The sequence below is a fragment of the Pteropus vampyrus genome, unplaced genomic scaffold (genome assembly GCF_000151845.1).
Source record: "Pteropus vampyrus isolate Shadow unplaced genomic scaffold, Pvam_2.0 Scaffold23, whole genome shotgun sequence".
Taxonomy (NCBI): Eukaryota; Metazoa; Chordata; class Mammalia; order Chiroptera; family Pteropodidae; genus Pteropus; species Pteropus vampyrus.
Window position 1 is genome coordinate 3,051,747 of NW_011888804.1, and position 20,211 is coordinate 3,071,957.

General features: G+C 36.9%; 1 protein-coding gene across 1 annotated transcript in view; it reads right to left on the minus strand.

Moving 5' to 3' along the window:
* NAA25 (N(alpha)-acetyltransferase 25, NatB auxiliary subunit) overlaps positions 1-20,211 on the minus strand; it is a 57,247-nt gene that overhangs the window by 14,195 nt on the left and 22,841 nt on the right. The window contains exons 12-19 of the mRNA XM_011355817.2: positions 14,110-14,317; positions 13,208-13,297; positions 9,427-9,607; positions 8,599-8,698; positions 3,873-4,024; positions 3,231-3,356; positions 1,866-2,109; positions 445-568 (exon numbers count right to left, since the gene is read on the minus strand). Of these exons, the coding sequence (XP_011354119.1) occupies positions 445-568; positions 1,866-2,109; positions 3,231-3,356; positions 3,873-4,024; positions 8,599-8,698; positions 9,427-9,607; positions 13,208-13,297; positions 14,110-14,317 (1,225 nt within the window). The remainder of the gene's footprint in view (positions 1-444; positions 569-1,865; positions 2,110-3,230; positions 3,357-3,872; positions 4,025-8,598; positions 8,699-9,426; positions 9,608-13,207; positions 13,298-14,109; positions 14,318-20,211) is intronic.

Below are 20,211 nucleotides of genomic sequence, written 5' to 3' on the forward strand. Positions count from 1 at the left end.
TTTCAAACACTCTAAATGACAGGATCTACAAATCTTACACTTCAGAAGAAAAAAAAAAAGCCATAGTCTATAGCATATTTGTGCTTCTTGCTGGTTTGAGAGCTTACAAAAAAACTCTTCTCCATAAAGTTAAGGGCTTCATTTTAGGTAAAGAACTCAATTTGAAATCTAACAATATTTCAACAAATCAAGAATTTCTTCAACTTCTGAACCTAAGAAGAGTTCAAATACAGAAAGGACTTAAGCTTCTAAAACATTACTTTGTAACCTGTAAATGTACTTTATATTTAAACCATATATTTCTTGTATATTAAACCAGACATTTCCAGAATAGCTTCTAGCTTGAAATTTTTCCAGTGAGGTTACAGATATTTTGTTGCATATATTAAGTGCAATACTGCAATGACAAAGGCCTTGTAAACACACTCCTGCAAATGCACTTACCTAAACCACTGGCATCCAGCTCATAAATATCACTAACAAGATAAAAGGAACTGGTCTGACACTGAGAACAGCCAGAATGAAAGAATCCGGCCATTCTGGTAGGCACAGGACCAAGGAAAGGATACTGGAAAGGAAAGGAAAAAGTGATATTCTTTAAATTCATCTAAACTCATACAAAATAAGAAAACAAGGGATTATTAACTACTGGATAAAAATCTATCTCAGTAATTAAGTTACAAAACACTAATCAGCAAACTACAGTTGTCCCCCTCTTATCTGTGGGGATACATTCCAAGAGCCCCAGTGGATGCCTGAAACCAGAGACAGTACCAAAATCTATATATACTGTTTTTTCCTATACGTACATACCTATGATAGTTTCATTTATAAACAGGGGAAGAGGTTAATAACAATAATAAAATAGAACAATTATAACCATATACCATAATAAGTTACAGGAATGTGGTCACTCGTTTCCAGGGACCCCTTGCTGGAGTCTTCGTATAGGCTCAGTGCTTGCAGGAGCAACACTTTGCCGCCAATCAAAACACGGTTCTGTTCATGTCTTCCACCCACAAACTTAATGCCTTTTCCATCTTAACTAAACAGTTACCATGCACTGTGGCTGTAACTTCTACAGTTTGAGGTACAATAGAAAAATAGCACAAATTTCTTTTCCTTCTTCACAATTTTGTGGATAGGAGATTCGTTCCTACTGTAGATCTAAACAACCTCAGCATGTGATTGTTTTTCTTATTAAGTGCAGAACTTTCACCTTTTACTTAAAGGCAGCACTTTACGACTTCTTTTTGGCATATCCGAATTACCAGCATCACTACTCTTGTGCTTTGGGGCTATTATTAAAATAAGGGTGACTTGAACGCAAGCACTGCAATACCCTGATAACCAAGATGGCTACTAAGCGACCAAAGGGCATGGATACACTGGACAAAGGGATGATTCACGTTCAGGGCGGGACGGATCAGGACAGTGCGAGATTTCATCATGCTACTCAGAACAGCAAGCAATTTAAAATGTATGAATTGTTTATTTCTGGAATTTTTCCATGTAATTTTTGGATTGCAGCTGACTTCGGCATAACCATAATTATGGAAAGCGAAACCACAGATAAAAGGAGACTATTGTAATAACTAAACCATTATGGTAAAAACAGAAACACCCATTAATTTGTTGATAGCTATTAAAAATTCACCATCACAAAGTTATTTTGCTTTTCCTCACTGCCCAGTTTGGATACTGAGAAAGCCTCTGCAATTCCCTGAGTCTATAATATTCACCTTTTTCTAATAGATGCCATAATTAGAACAAACTACTGTTCTTTACTATTCACCCACCTCGAATTTCTATTTTTAAAAAGATGTTCACAGATTATTGCAGTTTTAAATACATAATGATGATACCTGAATTTCCTTCTCAATAAATCGCTTTCCTGTCTCCAGGGCCACCTCCAGCTGTTGGAGGAGCAAACGAAGAATATCAATCCGGGAGGATACACCATTCTCGGTGGTCTTCTCTGAGTTCTTTGGCTCCATAGGGTGGTTAAGACTTGGAAGTCCACTGATCAGCCTCAGTGTTAAGGAACGGATTCTTAACCACATGGTCTCCTCCGCCAATGAAAGTTTTTTATGTTCTTCAGAAACATCCCTTTAAAAAAAATCCCCAAAACACCCTTTTTACTCAATGTGTTACCTTTAAATCTTTCGAGGTTCACTTTCATCATACAAGAGGCCTTGAATGGCCCCAACTTTCATTTACAAGCTGAATGATCTTAAACAAAGCAAAATCTCCCAAGTCCCCATTTTGGTATCCATAAGACAGGAATGATTACCTACCTCTCAGACCATTTTCCCCTTAAGACTTACTTTTCTAATGATAAAATACATTATATAAAAAATTTAAATAACAGAAAAGTAAAAAATTAGAAGGAAAACCTGCCCTGATAACCAAGGACCCACAATATTAACAAGCCTTGTATGGATTCTTTCAGATTTTTGCAATATAGATGTACAAAAATGTGCCTAAAATGTTTATATAACAATGTATTTTAAACAAAATAGATTCACAGTATTTACATTATTTTCTAAATTGCATCTTTTTATGTGTGTATACAGAAGAGTTAACATAGCAAGCCTGAGGCTATTACCTTTAAAAGAATCTGCTTGTGAGGTTGGCCTGTGGCACTCCAACCATTCCCTAATAAATAAGAGTGGCTCACTGTGCCTAGACTGTCTGTTAATGGTGAACACTTACTTTCCTTCTGGGAGTCTGGAATATTGGTATACGCTAGACAGAGGGTGCCCACGTAACTAGCTGATAAAAACCCTGGGCACCAAATCTCTAACAGGCTTCTCCAAGCAGAAACGCTGCACAAATGTTACTGCATTTTTCACTGCTAGAGAAAGCAGCACACTGGGTATGGCCCCTCACAAGAGAAAGAAGGCATTGGAAATCTGTTACGCTAAGAAAGTCTTTCCCCAAACCATTTTTATTTTTAACTTTAAAAATTCTTCTAGAATTTCTAAGGAAGTTTAACACATAATCTTTAATCTATCTGGAATTTGTTTTCACATATGCTATGAAGGAAGATCTCACATTTAGATTATCCAGTAATCCCAACATAGGGATAAGATTTATTTTCTTCCTTTGCCTTATCTCTATTTTCTGATCTCTAAAACGAACATGTATATTACATTTTTTTTTTCATATAACTCTTAGCTTCATCCTAATTCTTTAAAAATAAATTGCTCAGGGGTACTTCTAGTTACCTGTCTTTTGGATCCCAGCTGAAGAAAACGTTTAAGTCTCTGTTGTCTCGCAAGGCTTCCCATGGAATGTCATCTTCTTCTGGCCGAAGATTCATCGATTTTATACTTTCAGCTAAGCTGACTGATCTGTGATATAGAAAATTTATTTATGTATTATTTCAATAGTAAAAAGCCATGAAAATATATTAGCTAAAATTTTGTTTTACTAGAAAGAAAGAAAAGGAAAGAGGAAGGAAAGAAGAAAGAATTTATTACTAAGAAGTAAAGGCTCATATAAGGTAAAAGAGAACCAAGCACAGACCATACTGGCCTATTTCTGGAGACCCAACCAAAATAAAGTGGACCAACATTAATTCCTAAAATCCTGTGTCTGCAGGGATCCTTGTAAACATAATATGGACCAGGGTGCTGACCACTAGCTGGCTTCTGTATTCAACCTGAGACGGTGCTGGAAGTATTCTCATGCCCCATGACATGCACCAGGTTCTTCCTCCTTTCTTCCTTGCACTGTGCCCCTCCTCTACTTCCTCTTTTTTCCCAGTTTTCCTTAGCTTAAGCCTAATGTCACCCAAGGACCCATTAAAGGCACTTAGCATCTGATCTAATTCCTTAGCTCCTTTTTAGCTCTTGTACAATACTTACATATTTGCTTCAAGTAGAAGGTCTAACAACATCCGTTCAGTACGGACTTGTGCAAAATGAAGAGAATTATTCAGCCTGTTCCTAAAAGCGATAAACTCTGGGATCTTCTCAAATGCACCGTATTTGTAAGCTTGAATAATATATTCTGAGGTCTGGGAACGAAAGACATTACCTCGGTATAAATATTTCACAAGTCAGGCAATGAAGGCACACCTTGCCAGCGAAAACAAAACACTCAAACTAAAATTAAGTGAGATATTGAATCTACTCTTTAAAGGCCTTGGTCACCAAGTAATATGAGCTTTTTAAAATCTTATTTTTCTTCTTTCCTATATCCGAGTCAAATGTCTTCTTTATTAATATTACTCCAAATACCCAGCTACTGCTGGCATCACAGACTTTCTCTTAGCAGTTACATTTTTCAATTCAACAGGACTGGAGGTTTTGTTACACCACATCAGTCAAAAATTTGGTTAGTGCCATTGTGGAAGGGATACTACTCCATGTTTTTCTGCATCTAAGAAAAAAAAAGTTTCCAAGAACACCAGACCACTCTAACTACTCTACCGCCACCCCAAATAAAGATCACTGTTCTTCAGAAAAAAAGGCTGCTCCTTGGTTTTATTTATTTCTGAATACTCTGTCACAAACATAGGTATATGTGCATTACATCAGGATAGAAATCAGACGCCAAACAAAAGACCTATAGAAATTCATGTCATAATCCATTCTGAAGACAGAAAGACTTCAAGAACCCAGTTACTTGTCCATCCAAACTACATTAAGACCTCTGCTGGAAAATTCCATAAACAAGTAAGTGAAGGCCACACTCACCACATGTGCTTGAATTTTAGATTAATACACATGTACAGATGAAACATTGTGAACAGAGGCAAGATAAAGATTTCTAAATAAAAATTCTGGCACAACAGAAGAAAATCTCAGGGAAGAACATTTCATGGCAGGGCCTATGCCATCAGGATCAGAAGTAAGGATAGCACTCTTTTGGGCCAAGGGAAGTGTTAGCTCAAAGCTGACGTCTGCCCCAAAGATCCTTTCTAGGAAAGCCAGTCTTTGCATCGTCTCAGTCAGCTCTGCCCCCATCTCCATAATGTCCAAAATATTTGCCCAATAGGAAAATAGGCTAATAGTTAACAACATACCCTCTGATACACAGCCTCGCAGGGTTCATTTCAGGCCGCGGGATTGCGCCACGGGCGCTAATTCAACTGCATTCGATGCGGCTTTTAAACCCCCATGGGACACCTCGGCGAGCTGTTTGCCTGCAGTATCTGGAGAAATTAAAGACGGACGGACACAAGAAAATTAAAAAGATTACTTGTGATCCTGCAGGTTTAAAGAAGGACTATCTGAAAAAGCTTAGTGTACCTTCTAGCCCAATTAAAGGACAGTGACAGGCCCCATTGAGAAGAGGCCAGGATACTCTAAACACATATGCCTATCTGATGGTCTCTTGGCTTGGAAAATATAGCAAGGTTTACCATCAGCCCTTGCAAAAGGGACTTATAGCTTGAAAAAACTGGCTGGTTAGGGACATATGATCCAGCAATTAATCAGGATAAAAATATGACTTTGGTGATTCCAATCAAATTTATCAGTTACATTCCAAAATATGCTATGATTAAAGGAAAGAACCCAGCCTTACCAAGTGTAGAGGCAGTTTTAACTTCTGAGTGGTCCACAGACTACCACTTTAGGAAAAAGGCAACAACTTTAAAAAGAGAAAAATCAGGGGCAACAAAGAGGGAACGTGGTCCTTTAACAAACTAAGAAGGTAACTGTAGTTCTCTGGCCGCTCTCTTTAAGATAGTCCTCCTTTAATGCTGCAGTAAACTATCACTGTAGAGCTAGGAAAGAGCCTGGGCAGCTACCATAGGACAAAGGCTGAGGAAGGACTATGGTTTAAAGGAACACCCCTCTATTGGAACTGCAGGCAAAACTGGAAGCCACCGGCACTTTAAAGTCTTTAAATATGAGAGAATGTTGTCCGTACCTATTTCTACTCATTTATAAATCAATGAGGCTATTTAGATCCCATTCGGACTCCTGAAATGAACCCTGGTCACTGTAAAAATCAGCAAAATACATAGATATGAAACCCCTGAATAATGACTTTCATGAATACCTAAAATAGAAACTATTAGAGGGAAAATTTTTTTAAAGTAGAAACATATAAGTAACTTTCGCTGATATAAAAATCTAGTTCTAATTCTGGTATTGTAAAAATCTATTCTAAAGTAATGATGACAGCAGACAATGACCTTTCCAGAAAGAAAATCCCTGTGTAGACCTTCCAAATATAACTTTCAATTCTACAGCACAAAGCCTTACAAAACAGAACATCAGCTTTCCACTTAGGAATAAAAGGGTTCTTTCAAAGAGCTAGTTGGGAATTAAAATGCATCAGTCACTCAAGGAAAAACCACCTGGAGTGGTTTTGGGGATCCCCAAAACTACAATAAAAGATGTGGAGAGCATAGAGTTTTAGATTCCAGAGAGATATTTCACACTATCAGACGGTTTAACACATACAGCACGAGTACTACCGCGATCTTTATTAGCCTCAAATCCTACAGGAAACGGTCCACACCACAGACTCCATTTTCCCGTATGGGACTCAGGCTAGGCACTGTGGCTTCGGGTTTGTTTTCCTCACTGTACTGTGATTTGCTTTTGCCTCCAGAACTCCCCAAAGATTATCTACCTAAATGATTAAATAAGCTTTGTCTTCCTAGTTAATAGTAACAAAAATGAATTTCAAGCAGTCCTAGTCCCACATTAATAAAATACTATAATTTTATCAGGTTCAGCATCACAAACATTCAGGTGAATTATCACTCCTGCCACACACAACCATTAGCAAAACATCAAAGATACAAAAAGCCACCACGGACAACACGCCCCCTCAAATCACTCCTAGGGATCTCCTTTCCCTACCACAATACTTTCAGGGGTGGGTGGGTGGGTGTGTGTGTGTGTGTGTGTGTGTGTGTGTTATGTTTTTTAAAAAACAATTCTCTAAACACAATATTTGGGGGGGGGATTAAAACTTAATTTTTATTAGAATAAAATAATGTGCCTTCATTGGCCAAATCATGAACAATATGGTTTTTCAAAGAATGCTGGATGACTGGAAACAAGTGAAACCAGCCACCTGACTTGGACTAATCCCTTATTTACTTTCCACTCCCACCTCAAAGCTTTTTGAGAAACAAAACTTTGAAAGGAATTCTATAAATCAAGTGTTTAACATCTTCCTTAGAAATACAGAAATGAGAACCAGAACAATGAGATTTAAGGGACACTTTTCTTTTGATTTTTTTAAAGTTAGTGAAACATCTTCAAAAAAACAGAGGACAAGCACAGATACTTGAAAACATGGTGAAGACTCAGATTCAACTGCCCACTCATGCTAAGAGATTTTAGAAACCCAAGGTCCTAGAGATGCCCTCTGACCTCTAAGCCAGACCAGCACCTTCTGAGCAATTTGAACAAATGCTGATGCCCACTTCCTCTCTCCCTGATCAGGAGCTATGGCACAAAATGAGGTCTGAAGAGATATCAATCACTGTGGGAGAGAGGAGCTATGGGGGAGGGGAACAGGGCTTAAAAGCCAATTGATAAAGCACAGCTCACCATTTCTCGCTATACCAGCCCTCTAGGCCATGCCTTGAAACTTGTCAGAACATTATTATTGCAAGCTGACAACAAACCTATATTCCATGTTCGGAAATGCTTCTGCCGTACCCGTCTTCTATTTAATAACATTTCATAAAGAATTAGATAGAAGATAGATTAGCCTATTTAACTATTAAAGTTACAAAAAGGTTTGCTTGTCATCCTCATGAGTGCTTGCCAAGAAGAACCCCAGAAACCAGCTTCCTCACTAAGTTCCTTAGCTGCTGTTAGGCCAAAGCTCTGGGCAGACACCTGGCATGGCCCAGTTCCAGGCGATGAGTCTTAGAAGCACATTGAGAACCCAGAAGGCAGTGACCATCCTAAAGACATGCCTTATCTTTTACATATGTTCCTGGGTAGTTCTGCATAGCTGGTCGACTGAGTAGAGACAAAACAGATGGTTTTTCTACAAAAACTTCTGCTTAACTGACAAGTGGAAAACCAGGCCTGATTGCAATGAAAAATATGGTGCAAATCCCATCCTTTCATTATGGCACATAGAAGCTCTATCTTATTTATTGCTAGTTAAAAAAAAAAAAAATACTACTGGCCAAAGTTATTTAAAACATGATGCAATTGGTCAATTTTATAATTCTAAGTGTACTCACTGTTGGCAAAGAGCACAGTGGTTATAAACTTCAGAAATAAATCAAGGTAACAGCTGCTATCACAGAATCTTATACAGCAACGCAGGCTATAAACTCTTCAGGGCTATTTCTCATATCCTTGAAAAAAGTCTCTTAGAGATTAAAAGACCAATCTAAGAGGCATAACACTTCCTATCCTGTTAATACCCAGTTTTAAATTCACCTTTGCATGGATCCTATTAAACATGTCCATTCTAACCACCACAAATAACTCTTCACCTCTACCTAACAGCCTTGGCCAGTAAGCTATGGCCTAAGGACCCCTGCAAGTACAGCATGGCACGCCTTAACATGTGCACTTGTAACACGGGGGAAGATGCTCTCTGAATCACGTACACTCAGCAGGCAAGACTGTATTAAAAAAATTTTTTTTCACTTACATCTTTCTGGTTGGAGTGGAAAAACCTGAGTGCGAAGTTACACGATTGGGATGCAGCAGCGTACTGACCTAGGGATGCAGCGTATCGAGTCAAAAGATAACTAGGTCAGAAGGAAAGAAAAAAAAAACATGTTATACTTACCCATCTCTAGTATCACATACAACACTTCAAATTACTATGGCAGAGAAATAACTAGGCATATGGAAAAGTTAAAACATCCTGCCACAGAAATTATCTAATTCACAGAACCAAATTTCAAAAAAAAAAACAAAAAAACAAAAAACAAAAAAACAACCGAGCAAAGTTAATTCAGTTTTGTGGCGGACCTAAAGTTCTATGCCATGTTTTCTTACACTCAGATGATTAATGGGACACAAGTTGTAAGACAACAGAATGCTATCTTCCTAAATCAGCTCTACATGGGATAGAGAAAATACCCTTGATTCACACAAAGAACAGTCACAATACAAACTCGAAGGATCTGAGGTCAACAAATAAAGGACACGTGTCAACCTCAACTTCAAAGCAAAAGTAAAGACTTTAAAACCATGTGGGCTAAGAAAAAGGGTTCAAAGTATATAGCTGTTTGCTGTCTCTAAGGAAAACCTTACCATTTCTAAATTGACCAAATTTTAAAATTACTACAAAATACTGGGAGATATAAAACTTTTCTGCTTTGCAAATGGGTTATAATACATGATTATTTCATCTAAAAAGCTTAATACCAGGAATAACTTTACTGCTAAAATCAAAAAGTTAGAATTCCACACGTAAGGGCCCCACACTGGTATAGCTGACTGTTCATTATTCAGAGTATATACTACCAACCCAATGGTATCATGCTGGATATGCTTAGCATCAAGGCTGGAATAAAGATCCACCACTGGTTCAAACGCCCCCAGCATACAGTAGATTCGAACAAGCAGCAATTTGAATTGAGCATTGGAAGGGCTGTGAGTTAATCCCTCTTCCAGCAAAGTCAGGGCCTGCCACACAGCGGTCTCGTCACCTAGAACCAAAACAGAATAGCATTATCCACAAATCTTGAGAGCAAATGGAGGTTTCTCAAAAACAAACAAATTTATTGACATCATCTCCCCTAACTATTCTAAGAATGAGTTTATCTGGCAAAGAACAAATTTCAGATACACACCTGTAAGCAAAACAGGAAATTTACCTGAATAAACAGTCCCTCAATAGTTATCTCTATTCTAAAACATGCATCTGCAAAAATGATGCAAACTTTAAACTGCTGGATTTTGTGGAGGGAAGTTATGGAAGCTCAAAGAATCTAGATTCTGAGAAGAAATGGACTTTGAAAGAGAACTGGAGTCCACCAACCTTCTCAGTACAGGATTTTCTCTACCAGATCCCATAACAGATGCTTTTTCTAGGGATCGTTTTTCTTCCGTATGTAACTCTACAACTAGGATGTCAAATAATATTTGAAAAGAATTGTTCATTATTAATCAAAATAAAAAGATACTTCTTTTAGCCTACCAAAACTCAAAAGGTTACATGCATCAATAGCCTTAGAGATTAAGTAACTTCTCTTCTATGAACCTATCTAAATAACATGAAATGCAGATAAAGCTTTACATACAAAAATATTCACTGTACTAATCATGGGAGGATGATTAAGTAAATTACAGTAACACCTACACATGGAAACATCATATAGCCATTTGACATGAAGGAAGAGGTTTTAGTAACAAGAGGAAATACTTTTATAATGATAATCAGTAAAACACGCACACAACTCATATTAGTATGAAGAGTTCATCTTAAGCCTATAAAATACACACAAAGAAAGAGAGAAGGAAATATGCAAAAATGTTAGCATGCCTTTTGGAAGCTGGAAAAGTGAGATTAAAATAAACTGTTTTCCAAAATGTTTACAAGCTACTTTTACAGTCAGAAAAAGAAAACAACTAAAAGCTCCATCCATTTACCTTTTAAAATTATATGCTTTTTTCCCCAAGAGAAAAGAAACAAGATAACTAAAAAGTGGAGCATTAGATAAATATCATCCATAATCCTATGGAAATTATGCAAACTACCTATAATCTGTTTAAACTACCATTAGGATTTTAATGTATTGTTTCTGAACCATAATTACTTTTACACAATAGTAATCATAGCATACATTCAATTTTGTGTTCCACTCTTTTCAGTATTTTCCCATGTTGCTACCTGGTCTTTACACTCATAACTTTACTTAACACTCACTGACCTAAACTTGTGCAACACTAGATGTAAGACTGGGAGATGACAGACAGGTGGTTCCTGGCTTCTAGAGGCTCAGAATTGAAGAGACAGTTGAACAATATACAGAATAGATAATTTTAAGATATCCTAGTTATTCAAGGATAACTAGTATCAGAAAAAAATAAAACCTTCCTACAGATCTCTTTAAAATGGAAATAAAATTTCAAAGTAAATAGCGAAAAAGTAGTTTAATTTATACTCAAACCAAATATTATGAAGATTTACCATTTTATTTTATTTTGCAAAATTTAGGCTATAACTACAGCTCAATACAAATTCTTCACCAAATCAAAAGAGCTTCAAAGGTTGATGAGGTTCTGGAGGACAAAATTTTTCTAACTAAATTTTGTAATATAATAAAATGATACAAGATAAATAAGTTCTAGGGATAAAATGTACGGCATAGTAACTACAATTAACATTAACAGTACTGTATTGTATATTTGAAAGTTGCTAAGAGAATGGATCTTAATAGTTATTATAAGGAAAAAATTTCATAGCTATGTGTGGTGACAATGAAACTTACTGTTGTAATCATTTTGCAATATATACATATATCAAATCATTATGATGTATACCTTAAACTAATACAGTATAATATGTCAATTATATCTCAATAAAACTGGAGGGGAAAAATGAAATCCTTGACTTTCCATTCTACTTTTGTGGCATACCATAAAGAAATGTCTTTTTGCAAAAATATATGAGGTCACCAATTTCCTAAAGCACTTTTCTTAATCCTTTCATATTCAAATCAGTTTCTTTCAACATCCTCAACAATTTCCTATAGATTTCTAATTTTTGCCAGATCTACCTTGAACAACGACTATGCCTATGACTGGAGCACTTCAACATCACTGCCATTGACTTTAAGAAAACTTGCATCTTTATAATATCTGTAATTTCTCATGTATTTGCACTGTATAATTTTGGACAACTTGCCTGACTTTTCTCTCTGCCTGTATTTCCCTCATCCAAAAAACTGTAACAATCTTAACTGTATTGCTGTGAGGTTTAAATTAGCTAATTCATGTATAGTACTTTCAAGTGCCTGATGACCAACAAATGTCAGCTATAATTATTATTATTAGACGGTCAGATATCTTGCTCAAAAAAAACAAGAGATTAACAAAGCCATAGTCACTGTGAGCAAGAATGGATGTTAGGGCTAATTAGGGAGGGTACTTAAATAGAATCAAATTGCCAAGTAGTCAGCTCATTAATGGTTTTTACATTAAGATGACTGTGACAGCCCTATGCAACCTCATGAATCTGGGGCTCAAATAACAAATATTCTGATAAAAAAGATTTCACCTCCATCCCCCGTACAATACAGTATAACAAGAACTATCATATAGGTACATATGATGTCCTACAGAAGTTCAGAAGGGGCATAAAATCTGCAGTGAGGGCAGGGGTGAAATCAAACAGGCTTGTCAGAGGCACTGTATGAGTAAGTTATTTCAAACGGAGGCAATGTGATATTCAGTAATAGCAGCAAAAAAAATTTAAAAAGTAGGTTCGGTTTTGTAAATACATAAGAATCTGGAGATGTAGGCAGAACCTAGATTATAAAGAGCATTGTAAACTATCCTTAAAATGGTGACCTTTATCCTCAGGAAAACAGGGCACCTCTGGAGAATTTTAAGCTGAAGATGACACTATCAAAATTGAATGCTCCATGACATGATCCATGAGGGCAGGGGTTGTGTTTATCTTGCACGCTCTCCAGCCCTTTGTTTCTTCTATAGTTTTATTCTAGTGAATGATATGCAATAGTGACTAAAGTTATGTTTTCTCAAAAACTGCTAATAAGAGAAAATTTAAGGGAGTGAGACCTAGAGATGGCAATTTCAATGTCATCTGCTGAATCATCTTTCTCTTGCTCAGTGATTCATGATTCTACTTTACCATGTCTTACATTTTTGTCTTAAATGGGCTAATCAGAACTGCATTCCAAAAAGAGTACATTTTCCTGTATATAAATGTTTTAAGTGCATAAAAAGGTCATTCTATTCCATGGGCCTATACAACTATCTCTGAATCAGAGTCTCTGTATTTTATTTATTCCAACTTTGTAATAGGTTGTTTACAATCATTACTCCCTATTCAGAAACATTTAAAAACAAAACAGATATCCACTGATTTAAGATTTTCCTGATTACAGGGAGCGGGATGCTTGGGAGACTCGAGTTCTTCTAAAAGCACCCAGAAAAGGGCAAGAGAACTGGAGTAGTCCACCTAAAAGCATAAATCAAATTCTTAGACTGTATCATTAGTCTAAGGATTTATAGCCAATAAAAACAGCAAGTAAAGTTAAACTGAAATCACTGCTCCTTACCTGTTTCTCTCCATATATCAACAAGCACATGGACAGCAAGGAGACAGTAATAGTCTGAAAACTGCAATTCGGTTTTCAAACAGGATTTCCCTACAGGGGAAAAAAGTCACATCTGTATATTAACATTTGTTTAACTATGACTCCCACGAAAGAAATTTTTTAAGTAGGAAAGTAACAGGAGGGAGAAAAGAGAGGAAAAGAAAATAATAAGAATAGGGTGAATGGCACAAAAGATTCAAAATAAGGTGAGACCAGACTCAGGTGGAGCAGAAGCACTCCAGAACAGAGGTGGCATCTGAAATGGTGCCACAGGGAGAGCAGCGAGACTTGGAAGGAGGTTTTAGGAGAAGAACAGAACAGAAGCCAAGGGATGTATATAACTAAAGTAATATTATGCTCTTTACTTCACTTAATTGTTTAGAACACAGTTAGAGAAACACTGATATCTAATCAGGTAATTTACATTTTATCACCTATCTAGCAATCTGAAGATCACCTACTTCTAAATATTTATCTCACAATTTAGAACATTCCTTTTGTTCACTTACGTAGTGTCTATATTATGAATATTAATGAATATTAAGGCCTATAAGCAAAAAATGTGACAATTATCGTAAACTCTACGATTCATATACAACTGGAAGCCAACTATCTTTAGAACTCCAAGCTTAAAATTGTATGCCAACTATACTTAAATTAAAAAATAAAATAAAATGTAGAAGAAAATAGTAATAATAAAACTCCAAGCTTAAGAAAGACTTAGCATTTTATTACTTGACTAGTCTTCCCACATGAGAAAATGCACCCCTTACAGGGTGCTGTAAGTGATTTAAAAAAAAAACAAAAAACTTCTACATCTTAGCAGATCAGGGAACAACTGCACATTTTGAAAGACTGCTCACCAAATTCCAGGCCATGCTGGTACCTTAACATCAATTCTCTGACCACACTCAGCTGCTGATTTTTATCCATACTATGGTACAAGCCCAGTAGCCTCGTCAGCTGCACCACACACAAATGCTGCTGCAGCGCTCTGATGTCAGCAGGCAGTGCCAGTCTATCCTCTGTTGGTGTCGACAAAGGAACAACTCCAAGTAACTGATTAATAAACTGCAGAGTGAAAAAGACGGGACAGGTCTCAGAACAGAACCAGTCTTTAGTTAGGCCATGATTAACAAATATTGAAACGGTGTAGAAAAAGACATCAAGAAAAAAATACAAATTAAAACTCCTTTAGCATACCGTTTTCTATCTACCAAAACTGCTAAAACAAAAAATTTCTAACAGCACACAATGCTGATAACACTCCAGTGATTCTGGCACACTCATTCACTGCTGGCCAAAAGTTATTATAGTACAATACCACGTACTATAAGCACTAAAAGATTAAAAGAATTGTGAAAATGTTAGATAAATTACATCAACATAATATATAATGCAGCAATGAAAAACTTTTCTAAGACTAGAAAAGAGCAGACTACCAAAAACCAAACAAACCTACAATTATACTGATATACAAATAATTTCTTAAAGGAAACATCGTACATTGAAAGACATAGTTATGTCATGTCAGTGGCCATAAATTGCTTTTGTAATTAAAGTTTTTAAGATGATCGCAGATATACAGGCACCTATGAGAAAATGGAATGTACCTCTCACTCAGTTTCTCTCGATGATAACAATGTGCATTAAAATGTGTTTAATTCTTTAAATTTGGCAAGAACATTTTTAGAAAACACCACTTCCAGTTATACATCTATTAAACACAGGCTTATTTTCACTCACTTCCAAAATTCTATTAAGATGACAGTAAAGAACAAAGCAGGAATCAATCCAGAAGGATCAAGAACATGTGAACAGATGACAACAAATAAAACCACTGACAAGATTTCAAAAGATAAAAAGCAGAAGGGCAAGTGGTAATAATGAGCGCACAGTATGCAATGGGGAGGATCCCAGTTAGCAGCAAGGCTAGTCCAGCCACAGAACCCTGAAAGACTCAGAAATTAAAGGCACTATATGTCTCTCTGAAAGCTAACATGCTGATGGGACTGAACTAGGAGAATGTGCTAATTCTGTGAAGAAGTTAGACCCCTCCCCAAGCTCACAGACTGACTTCTTAAATCCAGCAGAAGCCTGGGCTTTTACTGCCAGAAGCTGACCCAGTGACACTGTACACTCAGGGGCAGCAGGCATAGCTAGAACAGATGAAGCGAAGCTTTGCTTATTCGGCAATGACAGCCCCAGTTACCCTCCTCCTACTCCTAACCAGATCCCAGAATGCTACCAGCCAAATGTTTAAGCCCACAAACAGAGATAGATGGTGGCAAAGAGGCTCTATGAAAAGTATTTCTAAAGTGAGGGGCAGGGAGTGGGAAGAGGTTTGGGGGAGAATAGAACAAATCTATTCATGTTTTAGACTACACTAAGAGGAGCTATATACTTTTATGGTTCTTTCAGATTGACTGGGGTAAACTGAACAACAAAATAATTAACTCCAACAAAAAAAGTTGTACAAGAAAGGTAACCTCCATATACAAAGTGGCTCAGCTGTCAATATTTCAAGTCATAAAAATATAAATATGGAATAATGACTGGACTATACTGGGAGAAGTATGTAAGGGGAAAAGTGGAATGTTATAAATGAAATTATTATCTTCCACAGTAAGGCACACCAACAGATGAAGATTATAACTGTAAAAATAAACAAATAGCTATATTAGCCTTTAATTTGGACATACAGAGGTAAATAATAGAAGAAACAGTTAAGAGTTGAAAAATGATTTGCCTGTAGACTCAGAATCAGTGGTGGAGATGACAAAGAGCTGCTACTGTTTTTCAATAGAAGCCTTTAGTGCTATTTGACTTTTTCACTGTTATACATATAATTTTTTGATACAAATTAAAATTTAACTAATGTCCCACTAAATCAGGCAGTTTCACACCTGTAACAATTTTGCTTCAATTTGTCTATAGTTATATGAATTTTTATTTTAATTATTACAATCAAATAATCACTGTGACAAAGAAACCGGGGCCCTGGTTTTCATTTTTTTGATTAAATGCATATATAGTTTCTACTGCCAGCTCTTCCATTCTTATAAGCCATTTTATATATTAGCCACATTTATTATTAACGTCTTTTTTAGTGAACGCTAACAATCTTCCAAACAGATTTTGTCATGAAACAATGGTTCATTTCTTTATTCTAGCCTGTACAGTTTTATTGCTATGCAAAAAGCTGCTTTGAACACTGGAGTCGTTCTATTGTTAGTTTAAAAAGGCAAAGGAAACAAAAGATAAAAACATCAGCCTGGGTGAGCCACTTCAGAGTAACAGGACTCAATGGCCCACTCTTGGGGGCTAGTCCCATTTTAAAAGGATTTGGCTCCTATTTCACTGGGACAACAGTTCTCCGCTGGAACCTTACTTGGACAGTGCAATCCTCTGACAAACATGCTGCTGAGCAGGGCGAATTCTTCACTACTGAAGTCATCCCACATTTAAAAGGTTGTGGCAGCAAAATTACCCCCTCAATGAAAAATTTACACAGGACTACAAAATTCACTGAGGAGGCTTTAAATCTTTTGTCTCTCAGAACAATGACTTACCTTATCACTGCTAGTATTCTAGCATTTCTCCAGAGTTCCTCAGTAGACTACCATGATGGGGTCATATGATTTTCAAACATACCAGGCAGAGCTGCTGGTGGTAGATTCGTATTCACAAACCTTTATGAACCTCAGCTGAAGGCAATGTAAGTGCTCCTCTAATGCAGCCCCATCACTCGCTGCTTCGGCTTACAAGACGGTGAGCATTGTACAATCAGCTGTTCCCTATCTTAGCCCTTAGAACATAATATGTGCAACAAATACTGAATGAATCTCTCCCATATGCTTCTAGATTCTACTTAAATCCCTCCAGTAACATGAAACTCACAACACTGTATGTTTAGAGAATTCTGGCTTCTAAAAAAAAAATCTTTTTCTGAGTCAAATTCTGAATTCCCTATAACCACTTCTTGCTGTTCCTGGTTATCATCCCTCTTCTATGAGAGCTTTTCAAATATGAGAAAGGAAGTGCTCTGTCTTCAGGAGAGCAAATCTCTCTCTTCCACTCAACCATTTCTCTCTCACCTGATTTCAAGTCCTCCTACAACCCAGAACCCTGGATGTTACAATTTATCCAGAACTTTTAAAGCTTGGCCTGAATCCTGTAAGCACAGCATCCCAGGAATAGCTTTACTGAACAAAAGTGAATAGAGACCACTGACTACTCACCAGTTTGGGAACACACTGTTCCATCTGCCCTAGAGGTGTTACCTCAAGACTGCCAAACTATCAAGCCCTGGGGGACTGATATGATCACCAACAAAAACTCTATAATCATCTCCACTGTGCTCCCAATGCGCTTCATTCACCCCACACAGGAAAGACAAAAAGCACAACACATGGTGGCAGCCCTGTGATAGGAAGACTTCCACCCTTCGTTAATTACGGAGGTTTTTATAAGTAAGCTGACCAAAGTCACAGACTTTCTTTATACATGCCAGTATTTATATGGTGCTCTACTATACCTCTGGCACACTGTTCTTCCAACTCATAGAATAATCCAACTGCCCATTACCAAGGATATCCTGGGCTAAATGCTAAAACCCTTTAATGTGGAACAGGGTATGAAGTTCCCATCAATAGGTGAGCAATCTAACCTAATACGTGTTGCTGTGGATGAGGATTCTAAAGATAAGGCTCTCCATTTCAAGATCTAAGTGATCTACATTGCTTGATTCATATCAAAAGCTCTCAATACAATAGTCCCTCCTTATCCTCAGTTTCACTTTCCATGGTTTCAGTTACCCACAGTCACCTGTGGTCCGAAAATATTAAATGGAAAATTCCAGAAATAAATAATCATAAGTATTAAATTGCACTCCATTTCTGAGCATGATGAAATCTTGTGCCATATCACTAGGGCCCACCCTGGACATGAATCAATCCTCTGTCCAGCGTCTCCCCGCTGTATACACGCCCCCGCCTGTTAGTCACTTAGTGGCTAACTCAGTTATCAGATCAACTGTAGCGGTATCATGTTTGTGTTCAAGTCACCTGTATTTTACTTAATAATGGTCCCAAAGCACAACAGTGGCAATTCCAGCAACTCAGATACGCCAAAGATAAGTCGTTAAGTGCTGCCTTTAAGTGAAAAGGTATGTATGTATAGGGGAAAAACATAGAATATATAGGGTTTGGGACTATCCACAGTTTCAAGCATCCACTGGGGGTCTTGGAACATACTGTCTGCAGATAAGGGGGGACTTATGAAAATTAACTACAATGTACTATCCTGGATTACATCCCAGAACAGAAAAGGGACATTAATGGAAAACTGCAGAAATCTAAATAAAGTTCAGAGGTTAGTTAATAGGAATATACCAATGTCAGTTTCTTAGGTTTGACAAATATGCCATGGTAATTCGAGATCTTAACATTGGGGAAAGCTGGGTGAAGACTGTAGTGTAACTTTACGTACTATCTTGATGACTTTTCTGTAAATTTCAAATTATTCCGAAGTAAAGTTTATTTTTTAAAGATCCCTAAGACTTAGAGTTTCAGGCTGCTTCAGCAAGAATAAATTATGATTTGAAATAATTAGTGATTAACTTATAGCTTTAAGCAAATCAGAGACAAGACATTAAAAGTGGGCTTCATCAAAATTTAAAATTGTTTTCTGCAAAGGATCCTGTTAGGGAATGAAAAGACAAGCTACAGACTGGGAGAAAAATATTTGAAACCACATACGTGACAAAGGACTTGCATCTAAAGTATCTAAAGAACTCTCAAAATTCAATAGTAAAAAAAAAAACAAAAATAAACTAGAAAATGAGAAAAAGATACAGACAATTCATTGAAGAAAATATAAAGATAGCAAACAAATACATGAAAAGATATTCAATATCACTAACCATTAGGAAAATGCAATTAAAACCATAATGAAGTACTACTTACTACACGTGTATCAGAATGTATAAAAGAAACAATGACAACACTAGATGCTGATGAGGAAAGAGAGAAAATGAATCACTCAATACTACTAACAAAAATTTTAAATGGTACAGCCATTGTGGAAAAGCTTGGCCATTTATGAAAACTGAACATGTAGCCACCATGATACCCAGCAATTGTACTACTGGACATTTTTCTCAGAGAAATGAACACTTATGTTCACACAAAAAATCTGCACACAAATGTCCATAGCAACTCTATATGCAAAAGCCCCAAACTAGAAACTGGTTAAAGAGCTCATGATGGTACACCCATACCATGGAAAACTATTCTGCCATAAAACGAGAATTAACTAATTGATATATGTAATGACATGGATGAATCTCCAGAGAATTATGCTGAGTGAAAAATGCCAGTCTCAAAGGTTATACATAATATGATTCCATTACTTAACATTCTTAAAATGACAAAATTATAGAAATACCAAACATATTAGTAGTTGCCAGAGGATAAGGATGGGGAAAGGGAGGTGGCTGTGGGTAAAAAACAGTAGCACATGGGATCTTGGTGGTGAACAGTCCTGTATCTTGACTGTGGTGGTGGCCACATAATCCATGTGCATTACATACTACACTAAAAACACAAAAAAACACACCACATGGGCCGGAACCGCCATCTTCCAGTAACTCACCAAAATGACCAACACAAAGGGGAAAAGCAGAGGTATCTGCTACATGTTCTCTAGGCCTTTTAGAAAACACGGAGTTGTTTGGCCTCATACACGCGAATGTATAAGAAAGATGATATTGTAGACTTCAAGGGAATGGGCACTGTTCAAAAAGGAACACCCCACAAATGTAACCATGGCAAATCTGGACGAGTTTACAATGTTGTCCAGCATGCCGGTGGCATTGTTATAAACAAGTTAAGGGCGTGAATCTTGCCAAGAGAATTTGTGTACATACTGAGCATATTAAGCTCTCTAAGAGCTGAGACAGTTTC